Source organism: Bacillus rossius, chromosome 2 (genome assembly GCF_032445375.1).
Source record: "Bacillus rossius redtenbacheri isolate Brsri chromosome 2, Brsri_v3, whole genome shotgun sequence".
NCBI classification, from domain to species: Eukaryota; Metazoa; Arthropoda; class Insecta; order Phasmatodea; family Bacillidae; genus Bacillus; species Bacillus rossius.
In genome coordinates, this window is record NC_086331.1 from 8,827,318 (window position 1) to 8,850,828 (window position 23,511).

The 23,511-nt window shown below is 40.4% G+C and overlaps 1 protein-coding gene across 1 annotated transcript; it reads right to left on the reverse strand.

Moving 5' to 3' along the window:
* Positions 1–1,940: 1,940 nt before the first annotated feature.
* Positions 1,941–14,394, reverse strand: LOC134528789 (basic proline-rich protein-like). Its single transcript, XM_063362456.1, has 3 exons — positions 13,807–14,394; positions 5,297–5,300; positions 1,941–2,125 (listed from the first exon to the last, which is right to left on the reverse strand). Exons 1-3 carry the CDS (start codon positions 14,392–14,394, stop codon positions 1,941–1,943), a joined length of 777 nt encoding a protein of 258 aa, XP_063218526.1.
* Between the last annotated feature and the right edge of the window lie 9,117 nt (positions 14,395–23,511).

Here is a 23,511-nt window from a genome sequence, read left to right on the forward strand (position 1 = left end):
ATTTTGTACATGTAACCAACCGTATTTTCAAATTAGGTAAGCTACAAGTAAAATTTTGTTCTTTCTACAATACCTTACAAGAAAACAGCAGATGTTTTAGTCCATATTTTTTTATAATAATAAACAAGGAAAGTAACATCAGCTAAAACTGGGTAAGCGTTTATTCCAAAAATCTCTCAGGAATTTTTGTCAAAGTGTGGGTTTGCAGTGTTACAAGAAATATTTTGGCCACTACTTTCTAAAGATGGTTTGTAAGATAACGGGTAATGATTTAAGTGTGTATGCTAGTAGGCTAGTTGGAGGGCGTCTTATAAGATTATTTATACAAATAAAATAATATCATGCACATCCGTGCTCTACCCGGGATTCGAACAGATAGGTAACTTTTCGCACCAAGAAGATAGCTTCAAAAAAGTGCTCCACTGAGGGTAGAAAGTGCCGTTTTGAGAACAACTCAATACGTATTATAGACATGTTTTTATATTTACTGACGTAAAGAGTTGCTTGAGTCAAACGAACACTTGTTTTAATGATGAGATGAAAAAAGATGATAAAAATCTAATTAAGAGCCAATTAAGATAGTTTGTTTAAGCCAAAAAAATACTAAATTTAAAGTAAATATACATTTTCTAAATAGGTACAACTCTTACAAATAACGATTAAATCAGAAATTCCCTTTTCTAAGTGTGCCGTAGGTATAAATCTAACAACTTAAATAGTGAGTACGCACTACTGTGGAAATTTTTAAAGTGTATTGCGTGTAAACATTTCTGTCCGTTTCACCTTCAGTCAATTTTGCAACAACTCATGGAAATATCTAAGGGGCTGATTCAAAGCACAGTGTATCGTTTACTGGCCATTAATTAGTTTCAAGCGCAGTTCGTGCACATATATCGCCGTTTTTTCTCACTTGTCTTCTCGCGAAAGACTGATAAACAACCTCGCATTGCTCTCACCGCCTTCAGTCGCACATGAGGCATAAAGATGCAGTTCGTACTAAAAACTCAAAAGTCCCGCCTAAAGTTTAAGACCATTAGAAAATTTTGTATAGAAACATTTGGTTAAAATAACCTGATAGAAAATGCTTCTTAACAGCAATAAAACTTTCAAAAACATTTTTCAATTACTTTTGACGCCTTGATAGACAATTTTATGAAAAACGAAATATTCGAATAGAAATTTTTTTCTCTGGCATGATATTCTTTACTTTGAATTGTGTTTTTTTTTACTAGATATAGATTTTTCCAAAAATCCAAAAATATATAGAAACCCCATTACCTCAAAAAACTTTAACAAAACATTTTTTCTACAGTAGCGATTTTTCTAGATCTCTTTATTTCGTTTTGTTTAAAAACAATAATAACTAAAATAAGGATTAGTTAGCTTTTAACACTGTATTAAGTTTTAAGAGCCCGTAAAAAGACAATTTATACCTTAAGTTCATAACTAAATTATTATAAAGTTACTGGTGGTGTTGAAATCAAGTTGCATCGCGTACTTGACTACGAGTCGGAAACCTTGCAGAAACCAGGTTGGCACACCATCAGGAGTCTTCTTTTTTTCCCCCCATGAACCTAACCATAAACCAAGTGTATTCGGGAGGGGTGTGCGTTGGGAAGACTCTACTCTTGAGCGCGTCTCACGTCAAGCCCTATACGTAAAGACGTGCAAAATTTGCGGATTAATTCGGTGATAGGCTAGAATTCAAACACATATACCTCTTAGATAATTTTGCTATTGGCTTACTGTTCATCTAGACGAATCTCAACCAGTTATAAACCCTCAACCAAAGAAGGATCGAATCACAGACAAACCAGCTGAGACGACTTACAAGTCGGCAGCCAACGAACTTGCGTTATTTGCCCGAGTGTAAAGGGGTATGTGCAGTCTATCCTGAAGGCCATCGAAACCGCGAATTTTGCAGGTCTCTACCTATACGCCTAGTCACGCTGGGTTTCAACCTCGCAGGAAGGGTGGCATGCAGCATGTGCGAGGATGGTGTTGCAGCATATGAAGCCATGTCCAACCAAGACTGCAGTCAGGTAAGGTGGGCCCAGGTGGGGGTCGTGGCTTGTGGGGTTGCACGTCGTGCTGCCCTGAGCTGTCCAGCTGTCCAGCTGTCCAGCTGTCCGGGTGGCACCCCACTAGGTGCCGCTGGGCGCTCAAATTCAAATTCAAATTCAAAAGAAATTTTATTCTACATGTTTACACTTTACAGTTATTTGTCAATGATTTATAAGACACGCCAGCACGCAGTGCTCTTTTGTCTAAAGTACAGGATTTTTAAATACAAGTTACACTTTGCTGGTGTATACAAAAATTACAGAGGTTAACAGAAAAATATAAGAGGTATTAGTCAAAGGAAAAAGTTTGAAAACGTTTGGTTTTGTCTGGACCCTCGAGGCTCTATGTTTGCGGTATTGAATTTTTTACTTCACTCATATACATTATACTTATACATTAATTAGTTTTGAGAAAAGCGAGGTAAAGAAAAAACATACAGTTACACAAAACTCAATATATATATATACACGTAAAGGCTTGTAACGACCCCACACACCTCGTGTCGACAGGCAGCTGTCTAGGGGGGAGGGGGTTGTAATAGGTTCGAGGAAAACAGGAAAAGGGGATCCTTGGGAGGGGAACTGGTGTACGCATGGATGGTTGAAGCAGGTATACACGAGACAACCTGTTGCAGCCGCCCCCGTGAGAAAGGGAATCGTAAACTATCGGGTTCAGTGACCTCTAGGACAGACTGCACACACTCGGCCAACGGTCACCTGTTCATGAAATTGTGCCATAGAGGGTTTGAAAAAAAAATTTTTTTCACAGTACACCAATGAACGTTTTCACAATAGGTTTACAGTCGAAAAAAAAATAAAGTTCAGACTACTCGGCACAACTGTTTTCGAGACGGTTGGCCTTTGGTAAATATCTACTTCGAAGTGGCAACTCACTGCAGTGCCTTGAACACGTCCCCTGAATGTCCGCCTCTCCACGCACGGCAAGCAACGAGCACGGTTTGAGTCTCACGTTACATCGGAGCGATTGTAGGTCTGATAGTGTTCAACGTCAGCCACGCCTGGAGGCTTAACCGGGCAGAAGCCTAAATTATTTTGCCTATGATATTTTGTTTTTTTCGCAATATTATAAATACAGCCATGATGTAAAATTATTAAATATTTTATAACAGGCTTTATCTACTAAAAACCGTCTAACTTAATGGTTTTTAATTAAATAAATGACCATTTTTAATGTTGGTCCGAGCCGTTACTGCAATCCTGTGTTATAAAGTTTATTTTTAATCGTTCGTATGTAGTCTCGATCTTCCAACAACTTTTTTTAAATTATATCATTCATAAATCAAAAAATATTAGGTTTTCTATTAACACTGAAAAATCAAGGTTTCTATGGTTTTTATAAAACATAATTTTAATTAATTATTTACTAAACGGTTCATAGAAAAATTTATACTACAGGATTGCATGCTTTCAGTACTTGCTAGGACCAACATGAAAATTTTCTATTTATTTCCTAAAAAAAATTAAATATAATCTTCCGTATTAGAAACAAAATGTGTGTGAGGAGTCCATGCGCAACAAAAGTGAAACGTGTATAAATAAATAAAATTATAAGTATTATTTATTGAGCAAGAAATAATAAATACGAATAGTAAGTTCTGAAATGAAAAAAAAAAAAAGAATTTTTTTGCGTATTTTATTCTCACATCCATTCACTAGTACTTTTTGGCGCTACTTTTGGTAGTTTATTCCCACGTTGTCTTTGATAATACCTCCTATCTTCTTCTTCCTTTTTATGACTTTAAGCATGATGTTAAATCATGACATCCAATTAAATCAATTGAAAGAACAAAAAAAAAAAACACTCCAAATGAACATTAGTTACACTGATATAGGCTATCTCACAAATCTATAAGTCCTTTTGACATTTAAAATCAAAGGGATCACATCCAAAAAATAAATTACAATTATAAAGCTAACCTCTTAAGTCAGTACGTCATATGAATTATAAATTTTTGTTAATGGTTTGCTGTTTATAACAATTTTTATTGCTTAAAATCTCATAATTAAATAATTATCATTGAAATTAGTTCAACATTTAGTTTAAGAATTATTCAAACTTATTCAAACAGTTTAAATTTTAATCGCGTTATAGTGTTAAACTATTTTCTGCTTGCATTTCAAATACACCTGATTAAATTAGAATCGGTTTGTAGTAACTTTTTTAACGTTGAAACTTAATATGTGTTTATGAACAAAAATGTTTAAAATTGTGCTATAAGAGAAAGTTCTAACTCATTGGTCTCAAAGCTAGTACGTATAAAATCATGAGCTGATATTTTACTTAAAAGAAGTACAAAATTTAAACTGAAAAGGGGGGTTTTGCTGACCATAATTTATTGAAGTACCGGCCATTTCGTCACAAACAACCTTTGCAATACCAGTAGCAAATTAATTATATGGCATTAAACAAATTGTAACTCGTTGCTTCGTTAAAAACGATTTGGCTTAGAGCTGGTATTCTTAGATTGGCGGTATCTGACTCACAACCTCGGCCGAATATATCATCTATATTTATTGCTTGTTATTGACACGGGGTTAACAGAATCTTTCATTATTTCTCATAATTATTCCTTAATAAGGCCTTTGGATCCAGCCCACACGTGTACCTCATTACCAAGGCGTGGGGGCACACGCCAACAGGAAACGTTGTGAGTGGGTAAAAGCATGAGACGTGGCCAGAATAATTATGTTTCCATCGAGAGAAACTTTCATTCTTCCCAAATTAAAATTTATGTTTCAAAAGTAACAAGAAAAACATTCAACATTAATTCAGATTTTGCTATCCAACAGCGAAATTTTATTTCAATTCAATAACACTGTTGATCGTTTGAAAATGTGAAAATTATTCTTTACGAAATTTTGTTCAGTCCACTGCAATGTAACAAGAAACAAAAGATTTATTCTTGCCCGTCAAAATTTTAATAATTATTGTCTCTTTTTTACGTACGGTTTATTTACCTTCAAACTGTCACGAGTGAAAAACAAGCCCGGAAATAATAACCCAATTAATTGAATGCAGTTTTATTCTCACCTGATATTTACACTTTTCGCTAAGTTATAACAATTTAATGGTATGTCTATAAATGAATCACTCTTTCATTAGGTCCAAAATTTACTCTCACCAATGGAGCTCAGCTCGACAGTGGTTCTCAGGACTGCTCTTCTCATACCGCTCACCTGTTTGTCTTAACACACTGCCTCGAACTACTCACTCGACTGCGACACACACAACACTTGCACCAACCTTCGCACACGAAGCCCGTCGCTCTTCGTCCTCTATCGCTCACCAAGGGGTCACTGGCCCTCTTCACTTCACTGCCTCTCAGACCGCTCCGAGGATCCGTCGGTGTCTCCACCAGCCTTTATCACTCTCGCATTGCTTGCCACAGGCCAGCCTCCGTCAATACATGCCGAGTCCCGAACTGGAAAGGTCTCGTATCTCTCTAAAGTGTCACGTCACCAGTGTCCCCGACTTAACACTTGAAGCTACCAGAACAATGGCGTTATAGTTACGCCACTTCACGCAGACGGGGCTCTGGAAGCATGCCGAACTTTCGAGAGCCGCAGAATATTATCCGGGTTCAATGGGAAAGCACTGGGGAAGGAGAAGGTGGTACGAGCCGCCGCTGCTAATCGTATTAAGTGTGTAGCGGTAATGAAGGGATGGGCGCTACTTGTATCGAGCCCCATCTGCAGGCAGGTGCGCGAGCCGGCTTGCCAGCACCGTCGCTAGAGTTCTCGTAACAATATTTATCATCATCCTCCTCACACTTGTGAATATGTGTAAGCTCTGTATTTTATAACGTGTCACAGTTTACTCAAACCAGTTGAAATAAATACCAGAATATACTCTGTAAAAATTTCGTTACATGTCATGTACAAACATTTTGTAACTGAAATTTTTGTGTTGTGATTATTAAAACAAGTAGCATTTGTGAAATTTTACATTTATGTTTTTATAGAACCTAATTATTATTAATATTTTGATTAAATTGCACGAAAAGACGTCTTAAATTACAATAACCATACACGTTTATTTTTATTATTGGATGTTTATTTGAAAACTATAATAATTAAGATAATAATTGTACTAATTTATTACTACTATGTAGTCATTTGCTTTTCCTCATTCGTCAGATTAAATGTTAAATGACCAAGGTACTCCAAAAATTAATTAACATATTGAAAAACTGTCACATATTCAAATGCTTACTATTCATATGGCATATCATTATGGTAGTGCTATTCTCTTCACTATGTAATTTAAAAGTGTTAAAATAGTGTAGTTGTAGAAAGGGAAGAATTGCAGCATTTGGAGCTGTTGAAGCATTGGATCATCGGAGCTCATGGAACAATTGGAGAATTGGATCACTTCGAGCTGTTGGAGAATAGGAGCATTTGGAGAAATTGGAGCTTTGGAACATTTGGAGCTTAGGGCACTAAGAACACTTGGAGAATTGTGACATCGGAGCTCTTGGAACAATTGGAGCTGTTGGAGAATAGGAGCATTTGGAGAAATTGGAGCTTTGGAACATTTGCAGCTTCAGAGCACTAAGAACAATTGGAGCATTGGAGCAATTGATGCGATTGAAGCACGTTCGTCCTTTCCGTTTATTTTACATCGTCAGATCATGATTGGCTTCGTGACTCGGATATGCCTGGTCTATACGTTGGACAGCTTACATGACATGTTAGAAATGTCTGCTAAGTATCAAAAGCAAGGTATCTAGGCTACTGTTTATGTGTACCTAAGCACCAACTGGATGTGCCAGGTCATCAGCTGGTCGTGTTAGCCTGCCCAAGCGACTGGTCGGTTCTGGTCATCTAACTGGAGGTGCCTGGTTGCTAGAGACCTGCAAAATTCGCGGTTTCGATGGCCTTCAGGATAGACTGCACATACCCCTGTACACTCGGGCAAATAGCGCCAGTTCATTGGCTGCCGACTTGTAAGTCGTCTCAGCTGGTTTGTCTGTGATTCGAGCCTTCTTTGGTTGAGGGTTTATAACTGGTTGAGATTCGTCTAGATGAACAGTAAGCCAATAGCAAATTTATCTAAGAGGTATATGTGTTTGAATTCTAGCCTATCACCGAATGAATCCGCGAATTTTGCAGGTCTCTACTGGTTGCTGACCGGATGTGTCTGGTTGATCACCTGCAATGTAGAATTGGCCTGGAAGCACATGCAAATGACTCGCTTTGCTTTCTAAGAATACTACAGAAATCAAGAAACACTAGCATTTTGCTTGTTTATTGTACTTGTAGGATTTATCTAGTAAATATTTATTTCTTAAAAAGACTTGCATTGTTTTAATTCTTGAACCTTTTAGCGTTTTATATTAAATTGATTAGATATTTTACTAACTCAACCCTTTGCAACTGTGAAGGACCGAGCGAAGGAAAAAAATTGATTGAATCAATCAGTTAACATATAAGTGATTTATTTCATGAAATTAGTAATCTGTCCCGAATTTCCAGCAAAAAATTTACAGAATTTCAAGATGGCGGTCTAGACTGCTAAAGTGTTTGGCGGATGCCACTGTTATAAATACTACTGCATTATAAAGGTACAAATTAAATCAATAAGGTGGTAAACCAATCTAGCAGATTTCATATGTACTAAGTGAAACTAGTGCTCCTTGTACCGATTACTGAAAACAAAATGGTGACAATTTCCTCTTGCAAGCGATGAGTGTTAACTATCGCTCCTGGTAGCAAGTATTGAAATAAATATGGCGGCTTTGTCTCGTACAGGTGATGCTATTATTCCTTTAAATTTTAGATACATTTACAAGTCCAAATATATGTATTACTTATTATATAGGCTACCCTAAATAATTCTTGGTCTGGTAAATATATCGATGGTCGTGAGATCAAAGGTGTATCTTTTCAAACCCAGAGATTCGAATCAACTTGGTTCCAATATATTTTGAATAAATAATTATATATAATATATGATAAGAACAACAAAAACAATGGTAGGTAAAGGAACATCGACCTTACCTGCATGGGACTGAGTGATGCTGATGCTCTCTAGAAACAAACAACGAAAAAAAGTATGGCGTTATCCAAGATAGCGGCCTTCAGCAGAACAGAAAAAAAACCAAAATGGTGGCCATGATGTCATCCAAAATGGCGGCTTCCAGCAGAAGAAAACAAGATAACAGACTTGCTGCCAATATCTAAAAAAAGTGGTTGTGACATCAGAACCAATATGGCGGACGTGACATTAGATTTCAAGATGGCGACCATAACGAAAATTGCAACGTTTATGGAGTGGGGTGCTCGATTTCAAAATGGCAGAAATCAAGATGGCATCTGAGGTTAAAGTTCAAGGTCAAGGCAAAAATCAAAGGTCAAGGTCATCAATGATCGCCGCCGTGACGTCACAATCCAAGATGGTGGCCGATACCTCAACCCAAACCGACACCTTAAGATGAATGCAGTTTTAAGAAATAATTTTATATTACTCAGGCCAATAATTAAAACTAAGAGAGAATTCAACAACTTAGACTGGTAATAAATACGAAATAGGTTCGATACTCCAATAGTTAACTCAGTTCAACAAGTTATATTTATTTAATCATTAAATAGAGATAACATTTTGAAAAGCCTTTATGTATACAGCATTAGTTAAAAGATTTGATGAAAAAATTAATAATTTTGAAAATGTAAAGTTTTACTAAGAATATACATACTTAAAATATTTATTTCAATAGGGAGTTTTGACACAATAGATTCTTTGAACATATGCCATGGCCAAAAATTTTACCAAACCAGAGTAATTCTATTTTTACACTTGTTATAGTATTTGACTTAAGCACAAGAGTAAAAATTCACCAACCTACTGATATGTATGTGCCAAATTACACTTACAACTGCAGTCTTTGATGCCAAATACACCCTGTGTAAAATTAAAAACAATTTGTTAGGATTATACCAGCAAGGGAATCACAGATGAATGAACTGCAAAGTTTGGTTCATGTATTATTAAAGCAAATTTTCTTAGCTGATAACATACGACCGTTTTGTTCCTGTCACACTTAATAATATTAATATACCTACCTACAGCATGTAAATGAAATATAATTTTAACATGAAGTGATATATATAATAAATAATATATATGTATACATATATATATATATATATATATATAAGAAAGCAAAGGTCACTGTACTTCTGAATCACAGGCCACCATTTAGCTACTTACCATAATTTTAGCAACACTTTTCATCACTTTCCTGAAGAAAAAATTATGTTTTACAAATCTTTTGGAAGCTCGTCTACAAAATATTTCTTGTGACGATACAAGTAAAATCATTATTAATTTTGGAACAAATTTTTGCAGAACACACAAGATTATTCTGTATATACATTGTTATGATAACCATGGAGAATAATATTCTATTGCTCAAATAATGCGTAAGTTTTAGATATCCCATAGACATCTTTTTTGTAAATTTTACACTACTGTATTTGTAACGATGGAAAGGACTTTCTAAACAACTATTTTCCTAAGAATATTTTGTGAGTTTTAAGTTTTTAATCGTTTTTAAACCTAAATGCGGCTAATTTTAGTGTTTCTAACAAATTATTTAAATTTGTTATTTATTAAAAAAGTCTATATTTTTATGCTTCATTTATACCTAATGATTCATAGCCAGTTTTGTGCTAAATCATTAAATTAGTTTTTTTAGCAGCGACATAATTTATACATTTGCATTGAAACGCAACATTCCAGTTAAAATCTGATTTAAAATGTTCAGCATTATCACATAAAACATGTGTATGAGTTTTTATTTCGTATAAAATTAATCTACCAACGATAAGAGATGAAATCGTTCTTTATTCATTTTAATGTGTCGCTATTGATTTACTCCTATCTCACTGAAAGTTATGACAAAAATATATGTTATCCTTTTTAACTATTGTAGAATTAAAATAAGTAATATTGTGCTAAAATGTTATAAGTTGATATTAAAATCTACACAGCCTACGTCACAATTTTTTACATTGGTTTCCACAAGTTTAAGAAACTTTGATATATCATGCGGAAACACATAAAAGCCCTAGCTCATAAATATTTACAAGTAGTTTTTCTTTATTTTCTGTCAGAAAAAAATTGGTCTATCAGACTCAAAATATATTAAATAAAATACACTAAAATAATATATCATCTTACTTCGAATGTAGCTTCAATTGTTTACTATATAAATATATCTATCAAGCGCATTTTATAAATGAAGTTCTTAAATTTTATGCTGTATAACATCTGTGCAACCCAAATTTTTGTTAAAGGCTATGAATTCAAAATATTAATATCGAGATGTCTAATTATCTTTTACAGCTTAAACATAAAGAACTTAATACATGTGTAATACTTAATCAAAATAATCATGGCAGCTTAATTAATTTTCAGTGAAAAGAAGAGAGAATATTCGTATCCAATTTACGAATAAGGGAGCTTAGTAATGGTAAAGGTAGGGTTTAGATATACATTTTAAAATGAGTAGGTTTAAAAAGGATCCTTAGATATTTGTAGTAAAGCTTTTCTTACATTTAATCGAAAACACTTTTGTGTAAAATAACACACTCTTAATTATTTTATATTTTGGAAGTGAAACTTTTTTGCCGAGGGGGAGCTAAAATTCTCGAGCGTTACGAAAATTCCGATCGCCCGAGGGGAATAGTTAGGTACGTGGTGGGGGAACCGGTAGAGGAGGAGAGTGCGTCAGCGGCGACGCCACTGCAACGCATGCGCTAGCGGTCGAATGGGAAGACGGCAAAAGGAAGGGGAGATAGGTACGTAGCATAGCATGCTGTATGCTAGTTGTAACGGCCGGAGAGAGGTATAAATGACACAGCAGTGATGCTACGGAATTCTTGTAACGCTGCTTTTATTTGTCTACTCCTCAGTTTTCGTAACGGCTAAATATTGACGCTACCATATTTCTTGTATTTTATTTAAAGAATCTTTGATACAGTATTTTATTTGTACAATTATCCTTATAATAATTATCATTAATTTTTATGTGAATAGTGAAATTGAAAATGTATAAAAAAAGACTTATAGACTTAAGATGTTACCTTGATAAGTGTACTTTATTTTTGGTATGTGAACACTGTTATTTTTAATGTCAAAAAAACTTGTAGACCTGTTTGATTAGAGTTTTTTTTTTGTTATTTCATTTTATTCAGCTGGAGATCTTGATTTAGCAACATGCATTAATTTCATTAGAAGTGCAGAGATATTATCAAATGCAACGTGGGAATATGCCACCAAAAGAGGCACCAAAAAATGACACTGAACGGAGGCGAAATTTCAGCACGACCCAAAAGGCATTCTTTTTCTTCATTGGTGATTATAACAGCATCACTACTTTTCTCTATTATTATCTCTTGTTCAATAAAAAAAAATAGAAATTATATCGATCTTTAACGAATAAGAATAAAGTTTCCGTTCTGTCGCGTGTGGACTCTACACACACAGATATTTTTATCCCTGGTGAATTAGAAAATTAAGCCAAAAATTAAGAACAAATTTAAAAGAAAACTATTTTAGTGTCAAGTAGCCCAAAAATGTATTAGTGTGAAATTAAATGTTATGTAGTTGCTCGTGTGAAAACATAACTCTTTGGTCTTGTTGTAACATAGTGATGTGAACTTGTAAAATCGATAACTTTAAATATTCAATCAGAGAGCATAGGTATTTTTTGCTTGTTTTTTAAACAAACAATAAATTCATTAATTAAGTGCAATTAGTGTGAAATAGCTAATAAATGGCCACCGAAATTTCATAGACGAGAATGTGATTAAACGTAAATAAATAATAAGTGAAAAAATAATAATTTGTGGTTTAATATAAAATATGTTATAAAAAACAAACTGAAAACATGTCACCATGTGATATTTTATTAATTGATTAGAAAGCATGTAAAAGAACATAACAAGTTTGTTTAAACCTCTGCTTTTACACGTTTGCCACAACTAACTAGTTTTCCTTCGCACGAAACTAACTTACCCTTATTGTTTTACAGAAAAATTAATTAAAATTATGAATAAGGAAATTAAATAACACACGGAGGAAAAAAAGTGACCATAATTATGAACCACTATTGCCAAAAAATAGCCATTCCTTAATTATTTTAAAATTTTATTCATAAAATATCTGTTGTATAAAACAATGTTCGTGACAAATAATTTTTCATAAATTATATCTTATTTACTCATATATGTACACATATTTTATTTGTGAAAATTTTTCAAAACATTCAGAACTTTTTTTTTTAAGTGAACTGCTGAAAATATCTAGTTTATTCTCTATATGCACATAATTATAACCCTGTACAAATTTAATATACATACGTATATACATATTTGCAAATACTTAAATAGTTTTTTTATGGCTGAAGTCTTCTTACACACCACTCGTTACAAAGTTCTCCAGTCACGTTTAGGGCAAACCAGTGATTTCATCTCATGGCACACTTTGCATTGAACTAACACACATTGGGTGACATAACACTCGGAATAAATGAGACAATAGCATGAAACGCGTGTTTCGTATTCCAAATTTTTCTTGAAATTTTGCACAAGAATTTTAATCAGTTAATTGTAGGCTTACATAATATTATACATAGGCATTTGCAATCATTTTATTAATAATACTAAAACAAACATGTGGGCATTGAATAAAAAATGTATAGTATAAAGCTGACAGACATAAATAATGACGTAATATTTGTAATCTTAAAATATATACTTTCACTTGTATTGTAAATACATTGGTTGGATAACTATATCTCAATGATCTAAGCACGATTTACTTTTTATTATTATAACGATATATTGTATATCAATTTATGAGGTCTGATGACAGTTCCAGTCAACAAGTCACAGCGAAATTACATTCACTTTGTCCTATTTCAAAAATTACAATTTTAGAAACTAAGCATATGTTGAAACTATATATACATAAAACATGTTTCGTGTCAAAGAGATCAGGGAATTTGTAATAAATAGGTTGAAATATTTACACAAAAAACAAAACAATTCCTGAGCCACCTACTTTATAAAGTAAGTAGCTCATTTTACGTGCAAACAGCTTGTCACTATCGCGTGAAAAGAGGTCGTGCTCGAGCATGCATTCAATCAAATGTCCATTGCCGTAACACATGCATACTTCCCTTTTTTGTTTTACTAAACTTTGGAGTTTGACTTTTTTTTGCTCGTATGCAAGCTAATTTGCTAATTTTACGCTCTAGCATTAAGTATGGCGAACGTGTATTTATTGTATATATTTTAAAGGGAATGTTAAGAAACTCATAAAATCACATTGGGTACAGATGCTGCAATAAAAACACAGTTACAAATACCTGTCATAAAATTACTTTCATGTGAGATATTCAATTAACTTTTTTTACATTGAATATTTTTCCTTTAACTAAAAGGCATTCGACGAAATCTATCACTTGTAATTAACTTTCTTGTAACAGCTACAAACTTTAGTTATGTTCTACATATTTTTGAAATTTTCTTAAATGAAAAATAAAAATAAATTAAAAACCTTACAAAGTTAACAACACCCAAACTTGGTTTCAATTATGCAGATGAAAGGCCTGATATTATGTAACATCAGAAAAGACGTTAAATAATCAGTACTTACGAAAAAGATTAAGTATGTACTTATGAATGCCCCTAAATGAATTAGAAAGGGCCTGACCAGAGGTGGCAAGGGCCCAATCAGAGTTGGCAAGGGCCCGAAAGGATGTGGCAAGGGCCCGACCAGAGGTGGCAAGGGCCCAATCAGAGTTAGCAAGGGCCCGAAAGGATGTGGCAAGGGCCCGACCAGAGGTGGCAAGGGCCCAATCAGAGTTGGCAAGGGCCCGAAAGGATGTGGCAAGGGCCCGACCAGAGGTGGCAAGGGCCCAATCAGAGTTGGCAAGGGCCCGAAAGGATGTGGCAAGGGCCCGACCAGAGGTGGCAAGGGCCCAATCAGAGTTGGCAAGGGCCCGAAAGGATGTGGCAAGGGCCCGACCAGAGGTGGCAAGGGCCCAATCAGAGTTGGCAAGGGCCCGAAAGGATGTGGCAAGGGCCCGACCAGAGGTGGCAAGGGCCCAATCAGAGTTGGCAAGGGCCCGAAAGGATGTGGCAAGGGCCCGACCAGAGGTGGCAAGGGCCCAATCAGAGTTGGCAAGGGCCCGAAAGGATGTGGCAAGGGCCCGACCAGAGGTGGCAAGGGCCCAATCAGAGTTGGAAAGGACCTGACTGGAAGTCTGCTTATGCGCTGGCAGTTGGATACATCGTTCATGGTCACACTTTCCGTTCAAGGGGCAGCGAAACAGCTCTTCGGTAGATTCATGTAATTATGCTGACCCCTCCTCCCAACCTCCGCCCACGAGGCCGGCCGCCAATCGCGTGTTCGCCCCCGCGCGGTGACCTCTGACCCGGACACTTGCTTGGCGCCCCCCCTCCTGCTTCACCCTCCCCGGCCACCTGGTTTAACACCTGCAGTGCGCTGCGTGGCAAGTACACAGCTATGTACTCGCGGCCTAGCACATTCACTTGCACTGTATCAGCCACGTGTACAAGCGGTGTTAGCTGCCATCCAGGCGGTTGGCATTCTATTTTTAATAAATAAATTTCATTTCAACAGAAATATCCCATATTAATATGCGTGTACTCTTATTTACTGTCACATGTACTTACGGCAACCTACTTAAATATTCCACCTATAACTTTAAATTTACGATTAGTATTTTTATGTCCGCATTGTAATTCCAAAGCAGCAGGTTTATATATGTATTATTAATTTATTTTATTTATTAGTTTCATTAAAATATAACGTGTCTTTAAATCACTTTCATGTTCTATTAAATATAACCTACTAAAGCGTTTTTTTTTTTAAATGGCGAAGTTTATTTGCCAGGAAATACACGAGAGTTGAAAAGAGTCAATTACTTGCGTATTCGCAAACTTCACTTCTGATTCGTAAAGTATTCGTGATTTTACTTCCGAAGTCAAGTACGTGCAGATAAATGCGAGAACTACTGGCGAATTCAGACAGTTCCTAGACTGTTGCTCACCAAACACTCTTAAGAGTGTTAGTGCTTAATCGCGAGTTACAGAATATCCATGCTGTTATTCACACAATGAAATTAATAGTGTTGCAAATATCACGAGCAATATTTTAGGTCAAAATATAAATATTAAAAAATAATCTGTTAAGCTAAAAGATTCAACAGGCCTTTTTTTTCTTTCGGGAAAGCAAAAAATCACTCCACAATTATTGGTATTTTCCCAAAGAACATTGGTAAAACCTACTATATTTCAGCACCAAAAAATGTCAAACAGTAAAAACAGGCAAAAAATGAAACTTTTGTATACTGTCAATAAATTAGTTAAATTATATTAAATAATGCTTATAGCACATCCTATCCGAGTATCATACCCTAAGAATATTTAACGCTTGTATCTGTAATATTTTATTGAACGACTGTGCGTCATAATCCCAGAATTGAAATATATACATATCCCATCGCGAAATAGCAAACTTGGTGAATATTCGCTGCGAACAACGCTAGAGAGCCTGTGACATGGACCACTCTTCCCAGAGAGAAGCAGTGCCCTGCCAGCATACAGACAGTAACAGCGCGCCTCTAGACAGCTGTCAGTCTCGCCTCGGGCCTGGCGTAGTCTGTCACACTTTTTTCAGGAAGGATAACAACTTTCACCTGAACCTAAGAACTCCTCACTTTTGTTATCATCTCCTGGATGTGCGAGAAAAACAAATGTGGTTCATCAAAAGAGAAAATTCTCACTTCAAGAAATCAATATTTTCGAGGCAATACCAAATATTCTACAATTCACATTAACGAAAAAAATCTAAACAATAAAGTACACAATGGAGGTTCAAAGTTGTAACAAATACGGTGACGAAACACCTGCAAAGCGTCTTTACTTTACTGGTTATTGCTCGGCTCCTCCTCTTCTCATCCATCGAACGCCCCACTCCTGGGCGTCGCGGTTATACAGCATGTCCATAAAAGAATGTCCCAGTTTTAAATTTCAATAGAATCAACTGTAAGCGTTGTAGAGTTCTAGTTCAAGGTCACAATTAAAGAGTAACTTAAACAGTTTTAGATAAGCGCATGCGCGAGTACTTCTTTGTTGTTTTCTCGCTCGCAGCGCCACCTGCGCAAATTGGCGACTCATGAGCGTAAAGAGTTTTGTGTTTTGCAATTGGCTAAGAGGGAATCTGTAATTAGTGGCCCTGTCTGTGTCGACCAGCCCTTCTAGCGCTGTGTGGCCCTGTCCGTGTCGACCAGCCCTTCTAGCGCGGTGTGGCCCTGTCCGTGTCGACCAGCCCTTCTAGCGCGGTGTGGCCCTGTCCGTGTCGACCAGCCCTTCTAGCATGGTGTGGCCCTGTCCGCGTTGACCAGCCCTTCTAGCGCGGTGTGGCCCTGTCCGTGTCGATCAGCCCTTCTAGCGTGGTGTGGCCCTGTCCGTGTTGACCAGCCCTTCTAGCGCGGTGTGGCCCTGTCCGTGTCGATCAGCCCTTCTAGCGCGGTGTGGCCCTGTCCGTGTCGACCAGCCCTTCTAGCGCGGTGTGGCCCTGTCCGTGTTGACCAGCCCTTCTAGCGCGGTGTGGCCCTGTCCGTGTCGACCAGCCCTTCTAGCGCTGTGTGGCCCTGTCCGTGTCGACCAGCCCTTCTAGCGCGGTGTGGCCCTGTCCGTGTCGACCAGCCCTTCTAGCGCGGTGTGGCCCTGTCTGTGTCGACCAGCCCTTCTAGCGCTGTGTGGCCCTGTCTGTGTCGACCAGCCCTTCTAGCGCGGTGTGGCCATGTCCGTGTCGACCAGCCCTTCTAGCGCGGTGTGGCCCTGTCCGTGTCGACCAGCCCTTCTAGCGCTGTGTGGCCCTGTCCGTGTCGACCAGCCCTTCTAGCGCGGTGTGGCCCTGTCCGTGTCGACCAGCCCTTCTCGCGCTGTGTGGCCCTGTCTGTGTCGACCAGCCCTTCTAGCGCGGTGTGGCCCTGTCCGTGTCGACCAGCCCTTCTAGCGCGGTGTGGCCCTGTCCGTGTCGACCAGCCCTTCTAGCGCTGTGTGGCCCTGTCCGTGTCGACCAGCCCTTCTAGCGCGGTGTGGCCCTGTCCGTGTCGACCAGCCCTTCTAGCGCGGTGTGGCCCTGTCCGTGTCGACCAGCCCTTCTAGCGCTGTGTGGCCCTGTCTGTGTCGACCAGCCCTTCTAGCGCTGTGTGGCCCTGTCCGTGTCGACCAGCCCTTCTAGCGCAGTGTGGCCCTGTCCGTGTCGACCAGCCCTTCTAGCGCGGTGTGGCTCTGTCCGTGTCGACCAGCCCTTCTAGCGCGGTGTGGCCATGTCCGTGTCGACCAGCCCTTCTAGCGCGGTGTGGCCATGTCCGTGTCGACCAGCCCTTCTAGCGCGGTGTGGCCCTGTCTGTGTCGACCAGCCCTTCTAGCGCTGTGTGGCCCTGTCTGTGTCGACCAGCCCTTCTAGCGCGGTGTGGCCCTGTCCGTGTCGACCAGCCCTTCTAGCGCTGTGTGGCCCTGTCCGTGTCGACCAGCCCTTCTAGCGCGGTGTGGCCATGTCCGTGTCGACCAGCCCTTCTAGCGCGGTGTGGCCCTGTCCGTGTCGACCAGCCCTTCTAGCGCGGTGTGGCCATGTCCGTGTCGACCAGCCCTTCTAGCGCGGTGTGGCCATGTCAATGTCGACCAGCCCTTCTAGCGCGGTGTGGCCATGTCAATGTCGACCAGCCCTTCTAGCGCGGTGTGGCCCTGTCCGTGTCGACCAGCCCTTCTAGCGCGGTGTGGCCCTGTCCGTGTCGACCAGCTCTTCTAGCGCGGTGTGGCCCTGTTCGTGTCGACCAGCCCTTCTAGCGCGGTGTGGCCATGTCCGTGTCGACCAGCTCTTCTAGCGCGGTGTGGCCATGTCCGTGTCGACCAGCCCTTCTAGCGCGGTGTGGCCATGTCCGTGTCGACCAGCCCTTCTAGCGCGGTGTGGCCATGTCCGTGTCGACCAGCCCTTCTAGCGCTGTGTGGCCCTGTCCGTGTCGACCAGCCCTTCTAGCGCGGTGTGGCCCTGTCCGTGTCGACCAGCTCTTCTAGCGCGGTGTGGCCCTGTCCGTGTCGACCAGCCCTTCTAGCGCGGTGTGGCCATGTCCGTGTCGACCAGCCCTTCTAGCGCGGTGTGGCCATGTCCGTGTCGACCAGCCCTTCTAGCGCGGTGTGGCCATGTCCGTGTCGACCAGCCCTTCTAGCGCGGTGTGGCCCTGTCCGTGTCGACCAGCTCTTCTAGCGCGGTGTGGCCCTGTCCGTGTCGACCAGCCCTTCTAGCGCGGTGTGGCCATGTCCGTGTCGACCAGCCCTTCTAGCGCGGTGTGGCCATGTCCGTGTCGACCAGCCCTTCTAGCGCTGTGTGGCCCTGTCCGTGTCGACCAGCTCTTCTAGCGCGGTGTGGCCCTGTCCGTGTCGACCAGCCCTTCTAGCGCGGTGTGGCCATGTCCGTGTCGACCAGCCCTTCTAGCGCGGTGTGGCCCTGTCCGTGTCGACCAGCCCTTCTAGCGCGGTGTGGCCCTGTCCGTGTCGACCAGCCCTTCTAGCGCGGTGTGGCCCTGTCCGTGTCGACCAGCCCTTCTAGCGCGGTGTGGCCATGTCCGTGTCGACCAGCCCTTCTAGCGCGGTGTGACCATGTCCGTGTCGACCAGCCCTTCTAGCGCGGTGTGGCCCTGTCCGTGTCGACCAGCCCTTCTAGCGCGGTGTGGCCATGTCCGTGTCGACCAGCCCTTCTAGCGCGGTGTGGCCCTGTCCGTGTCGACCAGCCCTTCTAGCGCGGTGTGGCCCTGTCCGTGTCGACCAGCCCTTCTAGCGCGGTGTGGCCCTGTCCGTGTCGACCAGCCCTTCTAGCGCGGTGTGGCCCTGTCCGTGTCGACCAGCCCTTCTAGCGCGGTGTGGCCCTGTCCGTGTCGACCAGCCCTTATAGCGCGGTGTGGCCCTGTCTGTGTCGACCAGCGCTTTTACCCGGTGTGGCCCTGTCCGTGTCGACCAGCCCTTCTAGCGCGAGGTGGCCCTGTCCGTGTTGACCAGCCCTTCTAGCGCGGTGTGGCCCTGTCCGTGTCGACCAGCCCTTCTACCGTGGTGTTACCCTGTCTGTGTCGACCAGCCCTTCTAGCGTGGTGTGGTCCTGTCTGTGTCGACCAGCCCTTCTAGCGCGGTGTGGCCCTGTCTGTGTCGACCAGCCCTTCTAGCGTGGTGTGGTCCTGTCTGTGTCGACCAGCCCTTCTAGCGCGGTGTGGCCCTGTCCGTGTCGACCCGCCCTTCTAGCGTGGTGTGGACCTGTCTGTGTCGACCCGCCCTTCTTGCGTGCTGTGGCCCTGTCTGTGTCGACCCGCCCTTCTAGCGTGGTGTGGTCCTGTCTGTGTCGACCCGCCCTTCTAGCGTGGTGTGGTCCTGTCTGTGTCGACCCGCCCTTCTAGCGCGGTGTGGCCCTGTCTGTGTCGACCCGCCCTTCTAGCGCGGTGTGGTCCTGTCTGTGTCGACCCGCCCTTCTAGCGTGGTGTGGTCCTGTCTGTGTCGACCCGCCCTTCTAGCGTGGTGTGGTCCTGTCTGTGTCGACCCGCCCTTCTAGCGTGGTGTGGTCCTGTCTGTGTCGACCCGCCCTTCTAGCGCGGTGTGGCCCTGTCTGTGTCGACCCACGCGTCTAGTGCGGTGTGGCCCTGTCTGTGTCGACCCGCGCTTCTAACGCGGTGTGGTCCCTGGTCTCCTCTTCCTGAGGTCTGAGTGCTAACCGTATCATAGCATGGTGGAGAAACGAAGATTGAGATTTTACGTGAGGCCTTCGGGTGCTTTCAAGAACACGCACCGGACTATACCGTTAAAAAATTTGTTCTTTATCTCACAAATTTGACTCTTTCGACTCTCCTAAAAAAATACATTTTTAAAACTAAGTACGGGCAATGAACTACCCATCCGTCCTCAGCGTATTCTTGGAAGCTTTTCGGACACAGACACTTCGCGGACATGTCGGACATGTTCGGAAGCTGTGCATACCCTGTGCGCTTTCGGTCGACCAGACCTCTAGTAGGCCCACGTCAGCGGGCCTAACAAACCATGCTAGAATGCGCGGAATGGAACATTTGAAGCTTTCAAAGCTAATTTTATCTGCTACTCGTTTATTGATGGTGATGACGAAGGCCAAAAAAAAAAAAAATAAACGAAACTCAAGCATCTTTTGAACTTTCTTTCGCGTCGGCTTGTATCCTCGTCTACCGCATACGAAGTAAAGCGTTATGGAGACTTTTATGCACGCAGACATAATGTGTACATGTGGCTACGAAGTAATCTTTATCATGTGCATCACGTTTTTTTTACGAACTGGTGATTTTCTTGCGTTCCTGACGTTTGTTTATAAACCAAACCTAACATTCAGCGCCGCATTACGTATGCACTCAGCTCATCGAACCATTTGTCGGCCTGGAGGGGGGTTTGAGGCGGGTAGAATGTCTTCCCGGAATCCACTCTGCCACAATAGGCACTATCAGTGGCGAGACACGTCCAAAATACTTACTCTTTCTTTGGTCACAATGAAAATAAGTGAGCAGAGAAAGAACAAAGTAACAGAGCTGTATCAGTTTTAACAAAGATAACAGAGAACGAAGTTAATTCAGTTCTAACCAACATTATAAACCATGATTTATAAAACAGTTCATATCATTAGACAACTGTACCTTTAATAATAGAATCATTGGGTTGCTATTTCCGATATTTGGTTCTTGCTAAAAGTCTAATATTTATCTAGGTAAATTTATCGTTTTCATATTCATTTTAGATGTGGAATGAAGGAGTACTCCTTGATATTGATTCACAGGTTTTAGACAAAATAAAGAGTTTTTAATGAAAACGAAAACATCAACTTAGTAGGTACTGCTCTTTCAAATAACATCAAACTTTTCTGGAATCCTGCCTGCGAACTTCTTCCAGGCTACAAACTATGCGTTGTTCTGCCAAATGTAAACATTTCCGCGTGACTTTAATGCCAGATTGTTATTGGGTTTCGGAAGACAAAATGGCTTTATCATGCGACCTAACTAAAAACTAATTATATTAATACTTTTAAAGAGTTTACGATCATAACAAAGACGTACTGAAACAATATAAAGTTTTATCGAAAATTTAATTCAAGCCAAACTGTCACATTTTATTAAGTATCGTTTGGTGTTCAGATGATGTATGTAGTTATTTAAGTATTCGTACGCATCGTGGTGTACAGAACAAGATCTAATGGTGAAAGCTAAAGCCTTTCCTCTAAGAGCCGAAAGTGGTTTATCCTTGGTTGTAAAATGAATGATCTATCACCCGGCTTACACACACGCACTTAGCAGCCAATCAGAAACGAATATTGTAACTCTTAGTTGTGAAATGTGGTACATAAAATCTTTAGCACGTTGGTAGGATAAATAAATACATCAAGTATAATTATTGTAAAATTAAACTAAATATTATTTTACAAACGAACCAGACCTATATATTAAAACCCCCACACTATTGCTATTGTTGTTTTGAATTTTATAGTGAATAAAAATAAACTAAGTTCTACCAGGTAAGCTAATTAAATCACTAAAATGTCAGCAATGTCGTTCTGTGTAGAAATAAATGTTTTTATAAACAGAGATAAACATCACTTATTGCAAATTAGAAATATTTGGCACATGAAATTTACCCTCTGAAGTTCTTAAACGACCCAATGTGTACTACAAAAGATACACCTGTGACGAAAAGAGAATTTTCTTCTTTGAAATTGTACACGTCAATTTACGACGTACAGAAGCTGTGCTCTGCGTATTATTTATTGCGCACCCAATGTGACATTTTAAATGCAAACAGTGGTGATACATATAAAAAACAGCCACAAATAAAATTATTAAAAATTATTTAAAACATCATTTTAATCATTTAAAATTTACGGTGAGTGTGTCATAAATTATTTTGTATATAAGGGGAAAAGAGTCTTTTAAGGATATTAAAAAATCACATGTAAAAAGTAAACAAATTGGTGACCAAAATTTATAATTTTGAAATAAAAAAAATTTAAACATGTATTTACTGGTCCACTTACATTTTTTTCCTTCCATTTTTACCATTTATTCAATTGAATTAAATTCACTAATATAATAGCGATTATCCATATCAAAATAAATAACATCGCTGTAATCAAAAATTTCCAGCCAGTTCCACCGTTAGAAAAGGCAGCAAAAGTTCGCTAAGCAATTCTCTGTATCTGTCACTCCAGCGGCTCTGACTGAGAGTGGACTTACGTCAGAGCTCGCGATGCCACCGTTCGTAAACATATGCCAGCATATTTCTAACGTGCATAAACAAAGTAGACTCTAATCTAATGATGACATTCCTTGAATGCTTAAAATAAAGCCATTTTTCCATTATCCACGCTAGGAAAATCATGTCATCCTCTGTGTGTGGCTGGTCAGAGGTTGTATTTGTGTTAGGGCGACGCTCGCTGGTGCTTCTAGCGCGGTGTCGCCTCTATGTGCGAGCCATAGGCGAGTGCATACGGCAACTGTGATATCTTAGCGGTAACCGCAACCATATATGGCAGAGAAATGAAAATAAAGTTGCAGTGAAGGTCCCTTGAGTAGTTTTAAGAATTTGCACAGGACGTTTTAAGTTTAAATATTAAATATTATTCTGAAAACACGCGTTTTGACCATGTTCTGTATCCTAAAAAATACAGTTTAAAAAATTAATCGGGAAACACAACTCGCCATAAGCCCTCAACGTATTCTAAATGTATTTCGTAAAAAGATAACCCATCGGGTTTCTTGAGCAGTTTTCATATCGCGTAGTTTTACCTTACGAGTAAGACAGTCCTACTGCACTCTCGAGACAGGTCACCAGAGAGGTGTTGGCCAACGAATGCACGTGGAAACAAGTAGAGGAGCGCTTACACTGGTAGAGTACACAAGAAAGAAACTAGGGCAAGTAACAGGATCGAATATACGCGTAGAGTAAACTGGATAACAGTACTTGCCCTATCGGCTATCCTGTTTGCTCTTCGCGTGTGCTCAATCCCTTGTTGATATCCCATCTACTATGTCCGTATAAACATTCCTGTTGCTTGCCCTAGCTGCTATCCTCTTTACTCTACCTGTGTAACCGATCCTGTCCCTTGCCCTAGTTGCTAACCTCTTTACTCTACCGGTGTAATCTATCCTGATACTTTTCCTAGTTGCTGTCTCGTTTACTCAACCCGTGTAATCGATCCTGTAACTCACTATCCTAGTTACTCTGCCCGTGTAATCTATCCTGTTGCTTGCCCTAGTTGCTATCCTGTTTACTCTTCCTGTGTAATCGATCCTGATACTTTCCCTAGTCGCTGTCTCGGTTACTCAACCCGTGT